General features: G+C 43.2%; 1 protein-coding gene and 1 pseudogene across 7 annotated transcripts; both read right to left on the bottom strand.

Moving 5' to 3' along the window:
• LOC136307826 (GTPase IMAP family member 7-like) overlaps nucleotides 1-20,801 on the bottom strand; it is a 128,451-nt pseudogene that overhangs the window by 10,899 nt on the left and 96,751 nt on the right.
• On the bottom strand, nucleotides 890-8,786 carry LOC136308667 (GTPase IMAP family member 5-like). Of its 7 annotated transcripts, none has more exons than XM_066236254.1 (5): nucleotides 8,653-8,781; nucleotides 8,141-8,485; nucleotides 3,994-4,103; nucleotides 3,571-3,619; nucleotides 890-1,933 (listed from the first exon to the last, which is right to left on the bottom strand). In XM_066236254.1, the coding sequence occupies exons 4-5, from the start codon at nucleotides 3,611-3,613 to the stop codon at nucleotides 1,062-1,064; spliced, it is 915 nt and encodes a 304-aa protein (XP_066092351.1). In that variant the 5' UTR covers nucleotides 3,614-3,619; nucleotides 3,994-4,103; nucleotides 8,141-8,485; nucleotides 8,653-8,781; the 3' UTR covers nucleotides 890-1,061. The 7 variants fall into 7 exon arrangements, with proteins under 7 accessions (XP_066092351.1, XP_066092350.1, XP_066092352.1 ...); XM_066236253.1 differs by having other exon boundaries at nucleotides 8,145-8,485; XM_066236255.1 differs by having other exon boundaries at nucleotides 3,571-3,616; nucleotides 8,145-8,485.

Raw genomic sequence — 20,801 nt, 5'->3', positions numbered from 1 at the left:
CCCTTGACTTAGAGTGTTTAAAAGACTCATTCCCTCATTTCTCCCTTTCTGAGGTTTACTGTCTGGGCAGAGAGTAACATCTCTCCCCCTATTTGAACCATCAAGTTAGATCCTATCTGAGTGGAATCTTTGCTCTGTAACAACGTGAAAGCTTGTACATAGGACATCATGTCCCATTTATAGACCTTTTGCAAAACAATTCTAATCAGTCGTTGGCTTATAGCTGTAAGTCAATAGTCAGCTAAAATATGGACTAACAAACTTCCTTATGAAACCAAGACTGAGCCACCCATGTCAAATAGAAACAAAGTCTAAAGCAAATATCAAGTTCAAACAATCAGGTGCTCTCAAACCAAATCCTCTTGCCTTAGAATTTTATCTCACATCTACTGAAAGATCTCTCCAAGCTTTAAAGGGCACAAAATCTGAGACTGTGTGGTCTGCCCCTTCTCTGCCCCTGCTCCATGCTGCCCGGACCCTTATTTCCCGGTCGCTGCCTCTGCTTTGCCCAAGGTGCCACCCACCCCACCTCTGTGACCCCTTTTCTCTCCTCCCCTCAAGTCCAAGTCCCCTTCTTCCTCCCTCCCAGGACCCTTCAACCTCCAGAATTGTCCCCCAAACATCATCAACCTCTCTGGGATGGGGGAAGCCATGTGCATCTTCCCTTATAGCTTACGATGACACCAGAGTGCGTTTCTGAATAAAGTGAGGAGTTCTTCTACTAGATTTTCATATACTATGTCTTCTCCGTCAACAGTGAGTAAACACCACAGTCCGCTCACCCTCCTTCCTGCAAAGCCTACTCTTCCCAAAGATTTCAAGGTGGTGTCCAGTTCATTTATTATATACATTGATAATTTTTAATAAAACAAAAAAAGAAACATTTTTTCCTTTGAGTTTTATTTATCTGGAAGCCCTTGGAGAACATGAATGACATGTCTGACGTAGGAAAATAAATAGAAACTGAGACTAAGTACTAAGCAAATTAGGTCACTTACAAACATAGACAGAGATGGTGAGTCTGAAAATGAAAGCCAATGGGAGAAGTCAGCTGAAAACGCTCAGTATCCACCAGTAATGCCCAAGTGAATCAAAACGGCAAAAAGAATCAAAATGCATATCACAAGAAAAGCAGTTATCCCAATGTGAGAGAGCATCCACTCTTTGATGCTGAGGAACACCCTGGACGTCCCATGACACGGCTCCTTCAGATCTCGCTTTTGCTTTTCAATGCACCTGTGCACCTCGGCCAGGTAGTGCGTGTGGTTTTCTCCGCCGCCTTCCCGGAGCAGCTGTGCTCCGAAGAAGAGGTCGTTTGTGTAGAAGGCTCCCTGGTGCTGTCGCTCCAGACTCTCGACCACAGCCATCAGCTCCTCCAGCTGCCTCCTCTGCTCCTCCCCGGTGGCCCGGTTGTTGAAGCCACAGTACCTCCTGTCACACTCCTGGACCAGGCTCCGCAGGCTGAGGTTGTCCGTGGTGGCTACGTACTCACGCAAGGACCCCCCACATAAGTCCTCCTTGTGGGTGAAGAGGATCACCACGTGTCTCATGGCTCCTGCCCCAAAGACCTCCTTCACCCTCCTCACGGCCACTGTGTCCTGGGCCGTGAAGCGGCCCACCTGCGTCACCAGCAGCAGCACGTGGGGCCCTGGGGCCAAGAACCGGTAGCAGTCCCCAATGTCCTTGTACATGTCTTGGTTCGGGGCCTTTGCCTCAAAGATGGAGGGAGTGTCAACCACCAGGATGCTCCTCCTGTTCCACGTGCCCGTGGCTGCCTCGCATGTCCTGGTCACAGCCTGTGCCCCCAGCCTGGACTCAAACACAGGTCGGCAAAGGATGCTGTTCCCGGTGGCACTTTTCCCGCAACCAGACCTGCCCACCAGGACGATCCTCAGCTGGGAGGATGCAGACTGGTTATCTTCTACTCTGATGTCTGTAAAAATAAAAAAATAAAAACAAAAAAAGAGAAGAGAGTGAGAAAGAGAAAGAAAGAAAGAAAGAGAGAGAGAAAGAAAGAAAAAGAAAGAAAGAAAGAAAAAGAAAGAAAGAAAGAAGACTAAGTCAGTGATTCTTCAGATTTTTTGGTCACGGACCCTCATGGTATTTCATGAGAGCCATGCCCCCCCACCCCAGGGGAACAGTCACATCTAAAGGCATACAAGGGTTTGCTGATAACTTTAGGACAGGGGTCCCCAAACTTTTTACACAGGGGGCCAGTTCACTGTCCCTCAGACCATTGGAGGGCCAGACTATAAAAAAAACTATGAACAAATCCCTATGCACATGGCACATATTTTATTTTAAAGTAAAAAAAAACAAAACGGGAACAAATACAATATTTAAAATAAAGAACAAGTAAATTTAAATAAACAAACTGACCAGTATTTCAATGGGAACTATGCTCTTCTCACTGACCACCAATGAAAGAGGTGCCCCTTCCAGAAGTGCGGCAGGGGCCGGATAAATGCCTTCAGGGGGCCGCATGTGGCCTGCAGGCCGTAGTTTGGGGACCCCTGCTTTAGGTTTGTGGGTCGTTGGAAATCCACATAAGAAACCGACTTTGCACCCACAGCCAAGAGGCATAACTGCCACACTGAGGAGGTGCTCCAAGCCCTTCACCAAGACCAGGGAAGTACAGTTTTCCTCAAAGAAAGGAGGTCCCTGTGTTCTTCCTGGATGGTGCTTAGGCCAGTTTCATGCTAAATAAATGTGACATTGGGAGGCAGAGGCTGAGAAGTTACAAGTGGGAAAAGGTTACCACCTCTTTCTCAGCCACACATTCCCAGGCACATCTGTGCAGAAGGGAGGAAAGGAAGTCTCAGATGTGCCCTCCCACCGAGGACCAGTGGAGGGTCCCTGGGTCTCTGCTCTTTGGGTGGTGAGCTGGGTGCTTGAAACGGGCACAGCAGAAAGGTCACAGTTAATGTCAACGGCCAAGTCCAGGAGGTGACCCTGGACAGGCGGCTGAGGAAGAGTGGAATAGAAGACCATTAGAAGCACGTGTGTTGGAAAGATCATCTACTTGGCTGATGAAACTTCAGGAAGTTAACAAAAGTGGTGTTGGAGAGGGCGCCACTGAGCCAAGAGCTGAGACCTTCAAAGGACGGAGGACGGTGAGAGCCTGAGGATTTCTGGAGCTCTTATGAGCCCAAGTGCTTCCAAGTTCACTGTAGGTTCCTAAAACTCATTGTTCAATTCCTTCTACTCTGTGTTGCTCTCTCCTTTCCTGCAGAGTGTGGGGTGTTTTGTGGCAAGCACAATTGCTAACATCTCTCGGGGGAACTTTGCCACTTTTCAGCTCAGAGTGGACAAGGCAAGAGAAACTTTATTCTCAATTCAGTTTAAAAGCCTCCAACTTCTGACTTGGAGTTTCATTTCCACTTTTCCCCACACATCCTATGCATGATAGCACGGTACTGTGGGGGTCGGGTGTGTGTGGGGGTGATGATGGGGAAGAGAAAGAACAAATGAGCATTGTTTTTTCCTTCTTCAGTTTAAAATAACTGGGTTCCTGTCACTGTGTTGGAGGTGAGGGACCGGTGCCCCTTGAGACCCTGGGGACTTTGTTACCTTCAGCCGAAGCTCCATATGTGGTCTTCAGACGCCCTTCCATGCTCTTCTGGAACAAAAACAAGAAAAGAATAAAAAATGTGTCCACACAGAGTCAGGAAGGCCTGAGGGGCACCTCCAGTTCAGAATAAGATGAATTCTCCATCGAGAAACCACTTCCATTGCTAAGTTCCTAGTTCACATTATACTTGCAAATGTCCATATAGAACTTAAAGCAAAGGAGGAGATATTAACACAATGCCCTGCTAACACAATGCACATTTACCCATTTTCCCCTTAAGGTATAAGAAAGTAGGAGAAAATATGTTAAATCAGTTGCTTATGTCCCTCCAATGGGAAAAGGCATCAGATGCAGAAAGCATTTTTTATGGAATGAGAAATGGAACATTATTTTATTTTTGTCATCAAAGTAGACAAACTTACTAGAAAACGTTCTTCCTCCCTTGTCAGACCGTGAAGGAGTCCTGTCCCTACCCCGCTGTCCCACGGGAAGGTACTCTGAACTTCCTTCTTGGGTCTGGAAATTCCTAGGACTTCAAACAAGCCAGTCATTTACAAGGCAATTTTTTCTCTGTCCTAGGGAGTTTGCTGTCAGCCCCTGAGCATTTTGTGGAGAGACAAGGGTGCTAGGATCACAGAGCAAGAACCAACTTGCAGGACAGATTCAAGAGATACTCACTTCCTGCTCAGTGTCGAGCCAGTGCTGTCCCAGCTGCCGCTGAGGTCCCTGTCTCCCAGTCATCACCCTTCTGCATCCCAGTAGGTTTAAACAGAAATTGGCACAACCATTGGCATCAATTGGCATAAATGTTTCATTTAAATGAGGCCTAATATTGTGTCTCTCGTCTTGGTGTTAGAAAAGGGAAGGATGTGACATACAGTGATACCTCAGATGTGACTGTATTTATTTATTCAGTTTTTAATATTACGCAGTTACGAAGCAAAGAGTTTAAGTGAAAAAGTACAGAGTTATGGAACAAAAGCCTACCATTTGCAATGGGTATTTCGGCATTTTCCCTGCAGCTAATCTGTTTGACTGGAAAGTTAGAACATTACACAGAATTCCATTGATGTCTTTTGCCTCCTCAGCCTCTCGCTGCCCCTCCCTCTGCCCTCCGAGATGACCAATATTCTGAAGGTGTTCTCTTGTGTGTTTTTAATTGATGGATTTTAGAGAGACAGAGAGAGGAAAGGAGGGAGAGAGAAGCATTTATTTATTATTCCACTTAGTTGTGCATTCACCAGCTGCTTCCACTATGTGCCCATACAGGGATCAAACCCACAACCTTGGTGTTTGGGACAACGCTCTGTCCCACTGAACTAACCAGCCAGTGACTCTCATGCTTTTATGTATCATTCTCATTTGTGTATTTACACTCCTTCAGACACATGTATCTATTTCAGCACTTTAAACTTTTTTTTTAATGAGAGTTGGGAAGGCAAAGACAGACTACCACACGTGCTCTGACCAGGATCCACCTGGCAAGCCACTAGGAGGTGATGCTCGGCCTATTTGGGCTGTTGCTCCATTGCAACCAGAGCCATTTTTTAGCCCCTGAGGCAGAGGCCATGGAGCCATCCTAGTGCCCAGAGCCAACTCGCTCTAATTGAGCCATTGCTGCAGGAGGGGAGGAGAAGGAGAGAAAGAGAGAGAAGAAATGAGAGGGGAGAAGCAGATGGTTGCTTTCCTGTGTGCTGGAATCGGGACATCCACACACTGGGCTGATGCTCTACCACTGATCCAACAGGCCAGGGCTCTGCACTTCAAACTTTTTAAAGTATTGTTTCTGCACTTTAAACTTTTGCATAAAAGACATTATTTATATAACACTTTATCCAATTATTTGTTAATAAACATTTAAGCTGTTTCAAAATATGTGCTTGCTGCAAAAGAATCCCCGTGTACTGTACATCTCTTTGCACATGTGCAACAATTTGTTTGGGATAGTCAGCTCCCATCTGACTAGACACAGCCAGCAGATATAACCCGAGAGCGCTGTGCTAATTCCTGCTAACACCAGTCACGTGTGAGCTTTCCCCAAATCTTCACTTCAACTTTTAATTTTCTTATCACCCTTATGGGCATAAGTAAGGATGTCTTAACTGGTTTGTGCTTGCAATTTACTGATTACCACTGAATTAAAACATTGTTTTCATACTTTGTTTGCTTTTCAGGTTGCTTCAATTATATACAAATAATGTTTGCACTTTTTTTTTTTTTTTTCATTTTTTCTGAAGCTGGAAACAGGGAGAGACAGTCAGACAGACTCCCGCATGCGCCCGACCGGGATCCACCCGGCACGCCCACCAGGGGCAATGCTCTGCCCACCAGGGGGCGATGCTCTGCCCATCCTGGGCGTCGCCATGTTGCAACCAGAGCCACTCTAGCGCCTGGGGCAGAGGCCAAGGAGCCATCCCCAGCGCCCGGGCCATCTTTTGCTCCAATGGAGCCTTGGCTGAGGGAGGGGAAGAGAGAAACAGAGAGGAAAGCATGGTGGAGGGGTGGAGAAGCAAATGGGCGCTTCTCCTGTGTGCCCTGGCCGGAATCGAACCCGGGTCCTCTGCACGCTAGGCCAACGCTCTACCGCTGAGCCAACCGGCCAGGGCCTTTTTTTTTTTTGTATTTTTTTTTTTTTCCTGAAGCTGGAAATGGGGAGAGACAGTCAGACAGACTCCCGCATGCGCCCGACCGGGATCCACCCGGTATGCCCACCAGGGGCGACGCTCTGCCCACCAGGGGGCATCGCTCTGCCGAGACCAGAGCCACTCTAGCGCCTGGGGCAGGGGCCAAGGAGCCATCCCCAGCACCCGGGCCATCTTTCTCCAATGGAGCCTCGGCTGCGGGAGGGGAAGAGAGAGACAGAGAGGAAGGGGGGGGGGTGGAGAAGCAAATGGGCCCTTCTCCTATGTGCCCTGGCCAGGAATCGAACCCGGGTCCCCCACACGCCAGGCCGACGCTCTACCGCTGAGCCAACTGGCCAGGGCCACCTTTTTCTATTCATTTAGTGGATTTTTTATTTTTGGCCCTCTTCAGGAAATCATCCATCTTCACATTATCAGAATATACTAAGACAACTTCCTGCCTTCCTTCCATTCATTTTTCTTTTACTCCCCATCCTCCCCTCCCTCCCTCCCTTCCCTTAAGGCAGAGAAGAGGGTTTCCTCATCACTTTTCCCCATATGGTATCTTTGACGCTGGCTGAAATTTACAAACCTGCCCAAATCCTCTGACACCTGTCCTTTGTCGATAATCTTACCTGAGGTTTCCAAACCTCAGAAAATATGTTGGAACAAATGATGACAGTGGTGATGATGTTGATAGTGAACTTCATGATAATACTGTCTTCTGAATGGGCCAGGCTGCAGGGGGAGACATGTGTCCCGCAGAGGAATGGGTTTTTAGGCAGATGGCAACAAATAACCAAGTGTCCCCGGGCCAGTCAGAAAGGACACTGATGGAGATGCCAAGATGAGTCACAGACAAAACATTCACAGCACAGAATGAAGCCTAGGAAAAGACTGGGGGAGCATCGCAGACCTGGGGAAACGGGGTACGTGTCCATCTCCCAGAAAGCCAAAGTGGGGGGATCGGGAACGGAGGCAGGGTCCTTCCCCAAACGGGAAAATTCTACTGATGAGAGTGAGAAGCAGGTGCAAGCAGAGATTATAATAGCATTGAGGGGACAGTAGGAGGGTCTAGTTCAGGCGACGGGTTGACGGAAATGGATAGAAATGTACCTTATGATCTTAAAATTACACGAGCCTGACTTTATCATGATGAAACCTTATTTTATGAAAACACGAGAAAGCAGGCTCTCTCATGCTGTTTTAGGAAAGCTCAAACTAGTTCATGTCTGCCTTATTCTAAGTGTCTCCTTCACTCATCTGCCACCGTCGCCATATTTCCGGGTACTGGAGTCCCTTGTCTGCAGTTTAGTTCTGGTGATTCCTGGACACCTCTCACAGAAGGATAGCAGACAAGGGATTGTTCCACAACCATAAACGTGATTTGTTTGCCACACAGCCGAGTCCTACATGGTCTGAGAGGAAAGGTGTGGGGTGTTTAGGGGAGAATGGGGTGGTTTTCAGAAGGTCAAGATCATCAGACAACATGTACTCAAGGGTCCCCTGTGGAACAGGAGGCTTAGTGGGGGCGGGGTTAAGAAGTTAAGAGCACTGGCTTCAGCAGCACATGTACTAAAAGAAGTTAAGAGGGTAAATTGAGAAGCCTGGTCCCACTTAACCGGACACCTGGGGAGGTTCCGTTTGCTCATTTTCTCTAGTGGGATGAAAATATTCGTTCAGGTTCATGAAATTCTGCGAGTCCCATGAAGACCCCATGGGCTAAGCAGAAGGCAGTTTGCTGGAAACCTCGGAGCGCTGGGGAATGCTCTGGGCTGTGCGCGCAGGGCGAGTGGTTCCCACACCCGTTTACCCCTCTAGGAACCCGCTATGGCCCCTCGCCCCGCCATCATCGTCCTGTTGCACCGGTGGGTGAGCCCAAAGTGGGGTAACCGGTGTGAGATCACACCGCAGTCAGGCTGTGACCAGGCAGCAGGTGTCCCCTTACCTACCGCGAAGCTGCGGGTGCGGTACTTCGCGCCCTGGGAAGGTGCGCGCTCGCGAAGGGCGCTCCCTGGAAGCCAGGCAGATGCAGTTAAAGGGGAGCCACCTGGAAGCCAAATGTTCTGGGACAAGGCTGCTGGGATGAAGAAGAAAGGGAGTGCCCAGCGCGTCCGGCGCCCCGCCCCCGGCAGATAGGGGACGTCCTTGGGCTGGAAGGCGAAACTGCTGCAGACAGGACCCGGGAGACCAGCGATGGCGCGGCGTGCTGTCTGTCCCTTTAATGGAACGCTTTCTGCCAGCGCCTGCGGGCTGCCAGGTCCCCTGGCCCCATTTCCTTGTTATGACATGTCTAAAGAAGCAATATGTGGAGGAAGAGGCGATAAAGGCATTGACGCATCTTCCCCCAACCCCCACCCGCCCCGCTACCCCCAAGTTCAGAAACAGCCCCTGAGACACAGGAAAGTTCCTTCTGGGCACCAGCCGCCCGCTTGGCGGCACCATCGCAGGAGCACTTACCTGCTCAGCCCCGTTCCCGTGGCACCTAAGCTCCTGCTTCTAGAATGTTCCTGTATACTAGGGACAGACAGGCACTGCTGGTCCACGGAGGACAGGGAAGACCGACTCTAAGGACGTGACTCCCCAGCCGCGAGGGATGGCTGCCCCTTCTCTGCCATGGGTCAGACCAGCCCTTTGGGACTGAGGGCGAAGGGAGCTTTGTCTGCTGGTTTATTCCGGTGGCACTTGGAGCAGGGATATAGCACCTTTATTTGTCAACCGATTGCACCCTTAAGGTTGGAGCAGTGAACATAAAACAATTAGGTTGCAAAGTGAGACAGAGAACCCAATATGGGCTTAGACTCCCACATTCTGTTCATCAATTTTATTAGTTTTATTTGGTATATTTGCAAATCATGGAAGGGGGTGGTGCTGTTTTGTACTAATTGTTAAACGTGAAGTTGATTTATAACATCAAACCACCCAGTTTACATAAATGTGGTCATAGGGTCTAACCTTGAATTCAGTGGGGAAAAAGTCCTTTAAGCCACGGCCTAAAAGAACACTTTAGTAAATGCAGTGGTGCACTGCAGCTGTGTTATAAGATGCAGGCGCTAGAACATTCAGAAAGTGGTCAGAAGTCTGGTGCCTAGGAACCTAGTACATAGATAGACTGGGTACGGGAAGTCAGCGTCAATGTTCACTTTCTAAGCATTTGCTGACCCCATTCTCATGCTAGGCACTGCATTGTATATTGGGACAAAAGGGAAAAGGACAAAATCATATTTCTGGGGGGAAAAATCACTAAAGTAATGCTATTGACCATGAGGAAAAACTGTTAACCCTTTGTGATATTATATAATTCAAATCATTGATAATACATTTTGAGAGTCAGGTTTGGGACGTCATATGACATTTAGTCCCTCTCTTTGCATTTTAGGTAAACACTGCTATCATCACTATTAATATTTTCTCAGTATTAATCATCCAGCACCCAAACTTGACTCTTTTCTCCAGCCAACTGGCAAATAACTGGGATTTTCATGTCATTCTTTGTGTAATTGTTATCCGGTGAGGAAAGCTGTCTGAGAACTTTCTATAAGTAGGTAAAATACCAAAATATTGCCACAAAACTTTTAAAAACTCAACAATTTAGAGAGACAAGTATTATGGTGATTTCTGTACTAAACAGACATAAAGCCCTTGGAAAAGTACCAGTAAACTTAGTCTTGTGCTTTTGATTATTTGGAGATATTTATTTTTTATTTTTATTTTTTATTTTTATAATTTTATTTTTTTAATGGGGTGACATCAATAAATCAGGATACATATATTCAAAGATAACAAGTCCAGGTTATCTTGTCGTTCAATTATGTTGCATACCCACCACCCAAAGTCAGATTGTCCTCTGTCACCTTCTATCTTGTTGTCTTTGTGCCCCTCCCCACCCCCTATCCCTCTCCCATTCCCCCCTCCCCCCCGTAACCACCACACTCTTGTCAATGTCTCTTAGTTTCAGTATTATGTCCCACCTACGTATGGAATAATACAGTTCCTGTTTTTTTCTGATTTACTTATTTCGCTTCGTATCATGTTATCAAGATCCCACCATTTTGCTGTAAATGTTCCGATGTCATCATTTCTTATGGCTGAGTAGTATTCCATAGTGTATATGTGCCACATCTTCTTTATCCAGTCATCTATTGATGGGCTTTTTGGTTGTTTCCATGTCCTGGCCACTGTGAACAATGCTGCAATAAACATGGGGCTGCATGTGTCTTTACGTATCAATGTTTCTGAGTTTTGGGGATATATACCCAGTAGAGGGATTGCTGGGTCATAAGGTAGTTCTATTTGCAGTTTTTTGAGGAACCACCATACTTTCTTCCATAATGGTTGTACTACTTTACATTCCCACCAACAGTGTATGAGGGTTCCTTTTTCTCCACAGCCTCTCCAACATTTGCTATTACCTGACTTGCTAATAACAGCTAATCGAACAGGTGTGAGGTGGTATCTCATTGCCGTTTTGATTTGCATTTCTCTAATAGCTAAAGAAGATGAGCATCTTTTCATATATCTGTTGGCCATTTGTATTTCTTCCTGGGAGAAGTGTCTATTCATATCCTCTTCCCATTTTTTTATTGGATTGTTTGTTTGTTTGTTGTTGAGTTTTATGAGTTCTTTGTATATTTTGGATATTAGGCCCTTATCTGAGCTGTTGTTTGAAAATATCATTTCCCATTTAGTTGGCTTTCTGTTTATTTTGTTATCAGTTTCTCTTGCTGAGCAAAAACTTCTTAGTCTGATGTAGTCCCATTCATTAATTTTTGCCTTCACTTCTCTTGCCTGTGGAGTCAAATTCATAAAATGCTCTTTAAAACCCAGATCCATGAGTTGAGTACCTATGTCTTCTTCTATGTACTTAATTGTTTCAGGTCTTATGTTTAGATCTTTGATCCATTTTGAGTTAATTTTTGTACAGGGAGAGAGACTGTAGTCCAGTTTCATTCTTTTGCATGTGGCTTTCCAGTTTTCCCAGCACCATTTATTGAAGAGGCTTTCTTTTCTCCATTGTGTGTTGTTGGCCCCTTTATCAAAAATTATTTGACTATATATATGTGGCTTTATTTCTGGACTTTCTATTCTGTTCCATTGGTCTGAGTGTCTATTTTTCTGCCAATACCATGCTGTTTTGATTGTCGTGGCCCTATAATAGAGTTTGAAGTCAGGTATTGTTATGCCCCCAGCTTCATTCTTTTTCTTTAGGATTGCTTTGGCTATTCGGGGTTTTTTATAGTTCCATATAAATCTGATGATTTTTTGCTCTATTTCTTTAAAAAACGTCATTGGAAGTTTGATGGGAATTGCATTAAATTTGTATATTGCTTTGGGTAATATAGCCATCTTGATAATATTTATTCTTCCTAGCCAAGAACAAGGTATATTCTTCCATCTCATTATATCTTTTTCGATTTCCCTTAACAATGGTTTATAGTTTTCATTATATAAGTCCTTTACATTCTTTGTTATGTTTATTCCTAAGTATTTTATTTTTTTTGTTGCAATCGTGAAGGGGATTATTCTTTTGAGTTCCTTCTCAGTTGTTTCATTGTTGGCATATAGAAAGGCTATTGACTTCTGTATGTTAATTTTGTATCCTGAGACCTTACTGTATTGGCTTATTGTTTCTAGTAGTCTTTTTGTGGATTCTTTGGGGTTTTCGATGTATAGGATCATATCATCTGCAAAAAGTGATACCTTTACTTCTTTTCCGATATGGATGCCTTTTATTTCTTTGTCTTGTCTGATTGCTGTGGCGAGAACCTCTAGTACCACATTAAATAAGAGTGGAGAGAGTGGACAACCCTGTCTTGTTCCTGATTTAAGGGGGAAAGCCTTCAGTTTAGTGCCATTTAATATGATGTTAGCTGATGGTTTATCATATATGGCCTTTATCATGTTGAGATATTTTCCTTCTATACCCATTTTGTTGAGAGTCTTAAACATAAAATTGTGTTGTATTTTATCGAAAGCCTTTTCTGCATCTATTGATAAGATCATGTGGTTTTTGTTCTTTGTTTTGTTGATATGGTGTATTACATTAACCGTTTTACGTATGTTGAACCATCCTTGAGATTCTGGGATGAATCCCACTTGATCATGATGTATTATTTTTTTAATATGTTGTTGTATTCGATTTGCTAGTATTTTGTTTAGTATTTTAGCATCTGTATTCATTAGAGATATTGGTCTGTAGTTTTCTTTTTTTGTGCCATCCTTGCCTGGTTTTGGTATGAGGGTTATGTTGGCCTCATAAAATGTGTTTGGAAGTATTGCTTCTTCTTCAATTTTTTGGAAGACTTTGAGTAGAATAGGAACCAAGTCTTCTTTGAAGGTTTGATAAAATTCGCTGGTATAGCCGTCAGGGCCTGGACTTTTATTTTTGGGGAGGTTTTTAATGTTTTTTTCTATTTCTTCTCTACTGATAGGTCTGTTTAGGCTTTCTGCTTCTTCTTGACTCAGTCTAGGAAGGTTGTATTTTTCTAGGAATTTATCCATTTCTTCTAGGTTGTTGAATTTAGTGGCATAAAGTTTTTCATAGTATTCTACAATAATTCTTTGTATATCTACAGTGTCCGTGGTGATTTCTCCTCTTTCATTTTGGATTTTGTTTATATGAGTTCTTTCTCTTTTTTCCTTGGTAAGTCTTGCCAAGGGTTTGTCAATTTTGTTGATCTTTTCAAAGAACCAGCTCCTTGTTCTATTAATTTTTTCTATAGTTTTTCTGTTCTCTAATTCATTTATTTCTGCTCTGATTTTTATTATTTCCTTTCTTCGGCTGGTTTTGGGTTGTCTTTGTTCTTCTTTTTCTAGTTCCTTAAGGTGGGAAGTTAAGTGGTTCACTTGGGCTCTCTCTTGTTTGTTCATATATGCCTGAAGCGATATGAACTTCCCTCTTATCACTGCTTTTGCTGCATCCCATAGATTCTGATATGTCGTATTGTCATTTTCATTAGTCTGTATATATCTTTTGATCTCTGCACTTATTTCTTCTTTGACCCATTCATTTTTTAAAAGTATGTTGTTTAGTTTCCACATTTTTGTGGGATTTTTTTCCTCTTTTTTGCAGTTGAATTCTAGTTTCAAGGCTTTATGATCAGAAAATATGCTTGGTACAACTTCAATTTTTCTGAATTTGCTGATGTTGTTTTTGTGGCCCAACATATGGTCAATTCTTGAGAATGATCCATGTACACTGGAGAAAAATGTATACTCAGTCACTTTGGGATGAAATGTCCTGTAGATGTCTATCATATCCAGGGGCTCTAGTGTTTTGTTTAAGGCCACTATGTCTTTGTTGATTCTCTGTTTGGATGACCGATCTAGAGCCGTCAGCGGTGTATTGAGGTCTCCAAGTATGATTGTATTTTTGTCAGTTTTTGTTTTAAGATCAATAAGTAGCTGTCTTATATATTTTGGTGCTCCTTGGTTTGGTGCATATATATTAAGAATTGTTATGTCTTCTTGATTCAGTGTCCCCTTAGCCATTATGAAATGGCCATTTTTGTCTCTGAGTACTTTTGCTGTCTTGTAGTCAGCATTATCCGATATGAGTATTGCTACACCTGCTTTTTTTTGGATGTTATTTGCTTGGAGTATTGTTTTCCAGCCTTTCACTTTGAATTTGTTTTTATCCTTGTTACTTAGATGAGTTTCCTGTAGGCAGCATACAGTTGGATTTTGTTTTTTAATCCATTCTGCTACTCTGTGCCTTTTTATTGGTGAGTTTAATCCGTTTACATTTAGTGTAATTATTGATACTTGTGAGTTTCCTATTGCCATTTTATATCTTGCTTTCTGTTAGTATCGTGTCTTGTTTGATCCTTCTCTTTCGTTTTTCTATCTTTTGTTTTTATTTGGTTGTATTCCATACATCTTTCCTCTGTTGCTATCTTTTTTATCTCATGTGCTTCTGTGGTGGTTTTTTCAATGGTGGTTACCTTTGAGTAATGAAAAGGGTCCCTACCCTGTTCATTGTAGCGAACTATTTTGTGAGTACTTTTGCACTCCATCGTCCTTTGCTACTGTTAATCTCCGTCTTCTCCCCCTCTTTCTTTTTGTTGTTGTCACAGTTTAAATTTGGTTTTATTGTGTTCTTCTTGGAGCTTTTACTTGTGGCTCTGTTTTTTTTTGTTCTTTGTATCTGATTGGAGAACCCCCTTTAGTAATTCCTGGAGTGGGGGTTTTCTGATGATAAATTCCCTCATCTTTTCTGTATCTGTGAATGTTTTTATTTCTCCTTCGTATTTGAAGGATAGCTTTGATGGGTATAGTATTCGTGGCTGAAAGTTCCTCTCTTTCAGGACTTTAAATATTGGGGTCCACTCTCTTCTAGCTTGTAGAGTTTCTGCTGAGAAATCTGATGATAATCTAATGGGCCTTCCTTTATATGTTGTATTCTTCTTTTCCCTGGCTGCCTTGAGAATTTTTTCTTTGCTGTTGGTTTGTGTCAATTTCATTATGATATGCCTTGGAGTAGGTTTGTTGGGGTTAAGAAAACTTGGAGTTCTGTTTGCTTCTTGAACTTGAGGCTTTAGTTCTTTCCACAGGCTTGGGAAGTTCTCATCTATTATTTGTTTGAGTATGTTCTCCATTCCATTTTCTCTCTCTTCTCCCTCTGATATACCTATTATTCTTATGTTATTCTTTTTGATGGAGTCAGATAATTCTTGTAGGGCTATCTCATTTTTTTTAATTTTTGAGTCTCTTTCTTCTTCTCTCTGTTGTGCCTCAAGTTGCTTGTCTTCTATTTCACTAATCCTCTCTTCTATCTGACCTGTTCTATTAGCTAAGCTTGTTACTTCGTTTTTCAGCTCGTGAATTGAGTTTTTCATCTCTGTTTGATTTGTTTTTATAGTTTCAATTTCCTTGGACATATATTCTTTGTGTTCATTGAGTTGTTTTCTGAGCTCCCTATATTGCCTTTCTGTGTTTTCTTGTATATCTCGGAGGATTTTTAGGATTTCTATCTTGAATTCTCTGTCATTTAGCTCCAAGGTTTCCAATATATTAAATTTTTTCTCCATAGATTTTTCCTCATCTAGCTGTGTTACCTCTCTTTCTTTTGTATCCATGATATTCAATTTTCTCTTCCTTAATGGCATCTGAGGGTGGTTTTGTTGATAGTATTAGTGAGATTTAATAAAGAATAAAAAGTTAAAAATATAAAAAAAAATAAAAAATCGAAAAGAGTTTTTTTTTTAAAAATTAATAATGAAATAAAGAAAAATAAAATAAAATAAAAATTTTTAAAAAAAGGAAATTATTCCCCCCCTCCTTTTTTCCTCTCCTCTCCTCTCCCCTCTTTCTTGAGAAAATCTTGTGGTGGACTGTGAGTTATAACAAACAATGCCTGTGATGGAGGGCCTGAACTGGGGAAAAGTAATAAAGGGGCAAAAAAGAAAAAAAGAAAAAAAAAAAAAAAAAAACAAAAAAAAAGGAAAAAAAAAAAAAAAGAGCGTATGGACCCACAAAAAGCAAATAAGGAAAAAATTTGGGTCAAGAATAAAATGATTTGCTTTTAGGTGTTGGTTGTCTAAGAGTTATGATGAGAGGAATAAGAGGAAAACGGAAAAATGGGGGACAAATTAAAAACTTACTATTGTATTTAGTGGAACAAGAATTAGATAATATGGAGAGCTAGGGATGGGAGCACTGCTAGTGAGTTAAGAAGGTGAAGTAAAAACCCCCCAAAATGCCACAAACATAGGTTTGAGTCCCAGATAAGATAATTTGTTTGTTATTGAGGTTTGAATGAGAGGAGATGTAAAGGAGAAATGAAGAAACTAATATAGAGGGAGAAAAGAAAGAGAGAGAGAGAAAAAAAGAGGGAACCACTAAAAGAAGAAAAAAGAAAGGAGAGAGAGAGAGAGTTAAGGGTTTTGGAGTGCAACCCTCATAGAGAGAAAGGAAGAGAAGAGAAAAGATAATGGGAGATGTAACACTTATGGGTAGTGTAGTTCAAGGAGAGGAGAGAGTAAGACCAGTAGAGAGTTAATCGGCCAAATTGGAGGAAGAAAAAAAAGTATCAAGAATGAAGATAAGAGAAACAAACGAACAAATATAATAAAATGTGATAGGTTATAAAGTCTGCAGATTATTCTTGATTTTGAGAGGTTATCTTCTTGCTTTTTCTTTTCTCTCCCTCTTCCTGGTCGGTGACTCTGTACCCCAGGTTCTGCCCCTTTGGCACGCTCAGGTAGAGGCTTGCAGTTGATAAGTCTCTATGGCAATGTCATGTATTGTGCTTTAGTCTCGTGGGAGTCGAGGCTCATTAGCATTTATAGGCTCTGACAGTGAGAGAGTCCGTGTTCCTGGAGCCTTTTTCCTAGTCTTTCCTTCCTCAATTAGTAGCCTGATAATCCAGCTATGGGGTTGCTGCTGCCTCTGCCTGGATAGTAAGAGGCTCAAAGAGCTGGCAACTCCCCACTCTATTTCCACTCAGCACAGGGCTCTGGGTAAGGCTCAGTCAGTCAGAGCTGCTAGCATAATCAGGCGGGCTTTCCGCCCACTCAAAGACCACTGGCTCTGCCACTCTGTCCGGTAACACAAGCGGGCGCCCACTTCTGGGGGATGCTTGGAGGAAACTCTCACTCACTGTCTGCGACCAGGATATCCAGCCAGCAGTCTCACGCTCTGAGTGAAACCCCCAACCGCAGGGAAAAGTTGCAGCGTTGGAATTGAGTCTCGCTCCGTCCCCGTGCGCGGCTTTTGCAAGGCGCTGGGGCGGCTCGAGATTCCGCTTTGGCCCACACAAAGGCCCCTGACTCTGCCCCTCTCTGCGATAACACGGGCGCGCACTGCGGAGGCACTCGGAGGAATCGCTCACTCCTTATCTGTGTGCGCACACCAGGATATGAGGCCGGCCGCGGTTCCCTCTGAGTGAAACCCTCACCAGCACAGAAAATCTCCACCGTTGGTAGTAGTTCTCACTCCCTCCCATGCGTGGCTTTCCCAGGGCGCTGGGGCTGCCCAGAGACTCTGTCCTCGGCCCACAGAAAGGCCTCTGACCCTGCCTCTCCGTGGGGCAACACGGGCACCCACCCTCGGGGCCTAGGAAGAAATTCTCGCCCACTAACTGCGCACCGACCAGGAGACCGGGTAAAATGGCCGCTCCGCTTGTCTTTCTTTGTTTGGGTTTGGCGCGAGTGTTAGCTTGTATTGCCCGGGTTGCCACAGGATCAGATTTTCCTCGGCTTTGATCTGTGTGCCACAGCCTGGTTCGGCCGTTTGTGCCGCGGCGGCCTGGATCTATTCACCCCCTTTGCCCGCCTCAGTTTCTATATTCACAGTTACCAGAGAAAGCCGCCCTGTTTAGGTTAGTGAGGAAGGCGGAGCATTTCTTACTCCCTTTTTCCTTCGGGGTTTGGTTATATATTTAGCCAATTTTTCACTCAATCATACCTTTGGGTGTATTGTGAAGCATCTGGAAGCTCCAAGTATAGGTTTTTCTGTTTCTGGTTGAAGATCTTGTTGAGTTTTGGGGGAGATTTATCAGTATCGCTTCCTACCCCGCCATTACTCTGACGTCATCTCCTGGAGATATTTTTTATCTTATTTTGCAGAGATGTTTCCTTGCACTAGAATTTGATCTATGAAGCTCATATATCTTTTTAGACCTAACACAGAATGTTAGTAAAAGTGAGACCTGGGCAGGGACACTGAGGAAGGTACAATTCACAAACGCTCTGGGGATTCAGTTAATTCAACATGACCAAGCTCATGGCGTTGTACTCTTATCAGCTCCCTCAGAAAGTGTCCTAATTTTAAAAATATAAAATATATTAAGACATGCCATTTTTGTTTAGAGCTGTTCAAAATAGTTTATTTTGTCTTAGCAGAGTGATGTAATTTCATTCTCAAAGAAGTTATGGTATTTGAGGATATACAGGTAGTATAAAATGGATAAGCAGGTGAGTACAGAAGCAGTTTATACCAGATGGGAAGTTTGGATTCGTGAAAATGCCTTGGGGCCAGTAGGGAAAAATAAGTTCCCATTCTACTTTTGTCACCTTTTGTCCTTTGGACATCACATAACGCTCAGTGGATTATTTTGCATTTCATATCAAAGGAATTTAATTATAATGGTCCCTAACACCCACAGGGGTTGTTTCCATCATTAAATATAAGAATCATCTGTCCCCCCGACGCTGGTCACTCCGGGGCCCCTCAGGTAGTTATAGGAATCCCTCCCTGCATGGATCCCTGCAGATTCAGCCCACCCTAACGTGGTAGCCCATCCTGAGCCTCCCTGGACCCTTAATCCCATGAGGACCTGCTGTGCATGCGGGCAGCCCTGTCTTCTGTGTGGGTGGGATAAGGATCATGACTTTCTTTAAGGGTCTGTCACATTCAGAAACAGAAATAAGGAAATCTTTATTATTTATCTATCTACCTATTTATTTATTGCTAACACAACCTAAGGATCATCTTATTTCCTAATGATGTGCCCTTGAAGAACTTCCTTGGGATAGCCCATCCTGTGGCATTACCGGTGGTCCAGCCGCTCCAGTCTAACCGAGGTGCTTGGCAGTTTCTGCCAAAGCACCAGCAGCTCTCTTGCTTCTCCAAGAGCACCGAGGAACTCCATTTATTTATTTATTTTTGCATAAGAACCCAGGTAGAAGACATTACATGTGATTTTCCAAATTCTTACTTCATTTTGGAAAGGCATGAACCATAATGCATGCCAAAAAATTGGAAACTGTGTTACTTTCAATATAATTTCACTTATATTTTTGGTAGCAAATCATTGTAGTAGTAAATAACCTGATGTATCAGGACTCCACAATGATATGTATGACCCTCACATCTTTTTTATGGATGATGATAAAAACCTCTCTCTGGTCAGGTGGCTTAGTTGTTTAGAATGTCCCCAGAACACCAAGGTTGTGTGGTTACAATCCCAGTCAAGGCACATACAAGAAACAACCAATGGGCCTTGGCCAAGTAAGTAGCTCATTTGATTAGAGCATCCTCCCAACATGCTGAGGTTGTGGGTTTGATCCCCAGTAGGGGCACGTACAAGAATCAACCAATGACAGCATGAATAGGTGGAACAACAAATTGATGTTTCTCTCTCTCTGTCTCTTTCTTCCTTCCTCTCTCTCTAAAATAAATTTTAAAAAATTAAATAAATCAGATTTGAATGCCTGTCAAGTTGAAAGCCAGTCCTTGAGAGACAAGTGTTGCATAAGAAAAAATGTTTTATTCAAGGGTCAGAAGCCTGAGAAGAGGGAGTACTATCAACCCAAAGACCACCTTTCTTTAGAATCCAACACATATGGCCCTGGCATATGGCATTAGTGTGGCGTGCAGACATCCCAAGTGCAATCCCCAGTCAGGGCACACATGAGAAGCAACCATCTGCTTCTCCTTCCTTCCCTCTCCCCCTCCTCTGTCTCTTTCCTCCCACAACCAGTGGCTTCATTAGTTTGAGCATTTGTCCTGGGCGCTGAAGATAGCTCGGTACTTGAGCATCAGCCCAAGACTAGGTTTGCTGGTTGGATCCTGGTTTGGGAGTATGTAGGAGTCTGTCTCACTATTTCCCCTCCTCTCACTTAAAAAAAAAGAAAGAAATTAAAAGAAAAAATCCAACACATTTCTAGGCAATGCAGTATTACAATAGGAAATTGTTTGTCTTCTTAGTCATTGATTTATAGCTATAAACTCACTAAAGAACTAGAAGATTTTCTAACAATCTCTTTGTTGAACCAAGATTTTTATTTATTTAATTTTTAAAAATTATTTTTTATTTTTCAATTATAGTTGACATACACTATTATATTAGTTTCAGGTGTACACCTCAGTGTTTAAACATTACATAACTTGAAACTGTACATAGTTAGTTTCATAATATTCATAATATTCAATACATAGAATATTATTATTTTATTTTATTTTTTTTTATATTTCTGAAGTGAGAAGCAGGGAGGCAGAGAGACAGACTTGCACCTGACTGAGTTCCACCCGGCATGCCCACCAGGTGTCAAGGCTTTCCCGTTGGCAGCCTTGCTCCTTTGTGGCTGGAGCCATTCTTGTACCTGAGGCTGAGGCCATGGAGCCATCCTCCGTGCCCGGTCCAACTTTGCTCCAATGGAGCCTTGGTTGCAGGAGGGGAAGAGAGAGACAGAGAGGAAAGAGGGGGGAAGGGTGGAGAAGCAGATGGGCGCTTCTCCTGTGTGCCCTGGCCAGAACTCGAACCCTGGACTCCCACACGTCAGGCCAATGCTCTACCACTGAGTCTACTGGCCTGGGCTAGACTATTATTGACTGTATTCCTTATGCTGTATATAAATATCCCCATGTCTATTCTGTAAAAATTAATTTGTACTTCTTAATCCCATCACCTTTTTCACCCATCCTCTCAAGCCTCCTTCCTTCTGGCAACTCTCAAAATGTTCTCTGTATTTATGGGTCTGTTTCTGTTGTACTTACTCGTTTATTTTGTATTATAGTTTCAATATCTGATAGAGGTATATTTAATGTTATTTTGTTGTTCATATTTTATTACCTTTTCTTCTTTTTAAGGAAAACCCTTTAACATTTCTTATACTACTGGTTTGGTTGTAATGAACTCCTTTAGCTTTTTTGTGTCTGGGAAGCTC

The sequence above is a fragment of the Saccopteryx bilineata genome, chromosome 6 (assembly GCF_036850765.1).
Source record: "Saccopteryx bilineata isolate mSacBil1 chromosome 6, mSacBil1_pri_phased_curated, whole genome shotgun sequence".
Taxonomy (NCBI): Eukaryota; Metazoa; Chordata; class Mammalia; order Chiroptera; family Emballonuridae; genus Saccopteryx; species Saccopteryx bilineata.
Note: the sequence above shows the minus strand (reverse complement) of the source record. Positions and strands in the feature narration are given on the sequence as shown.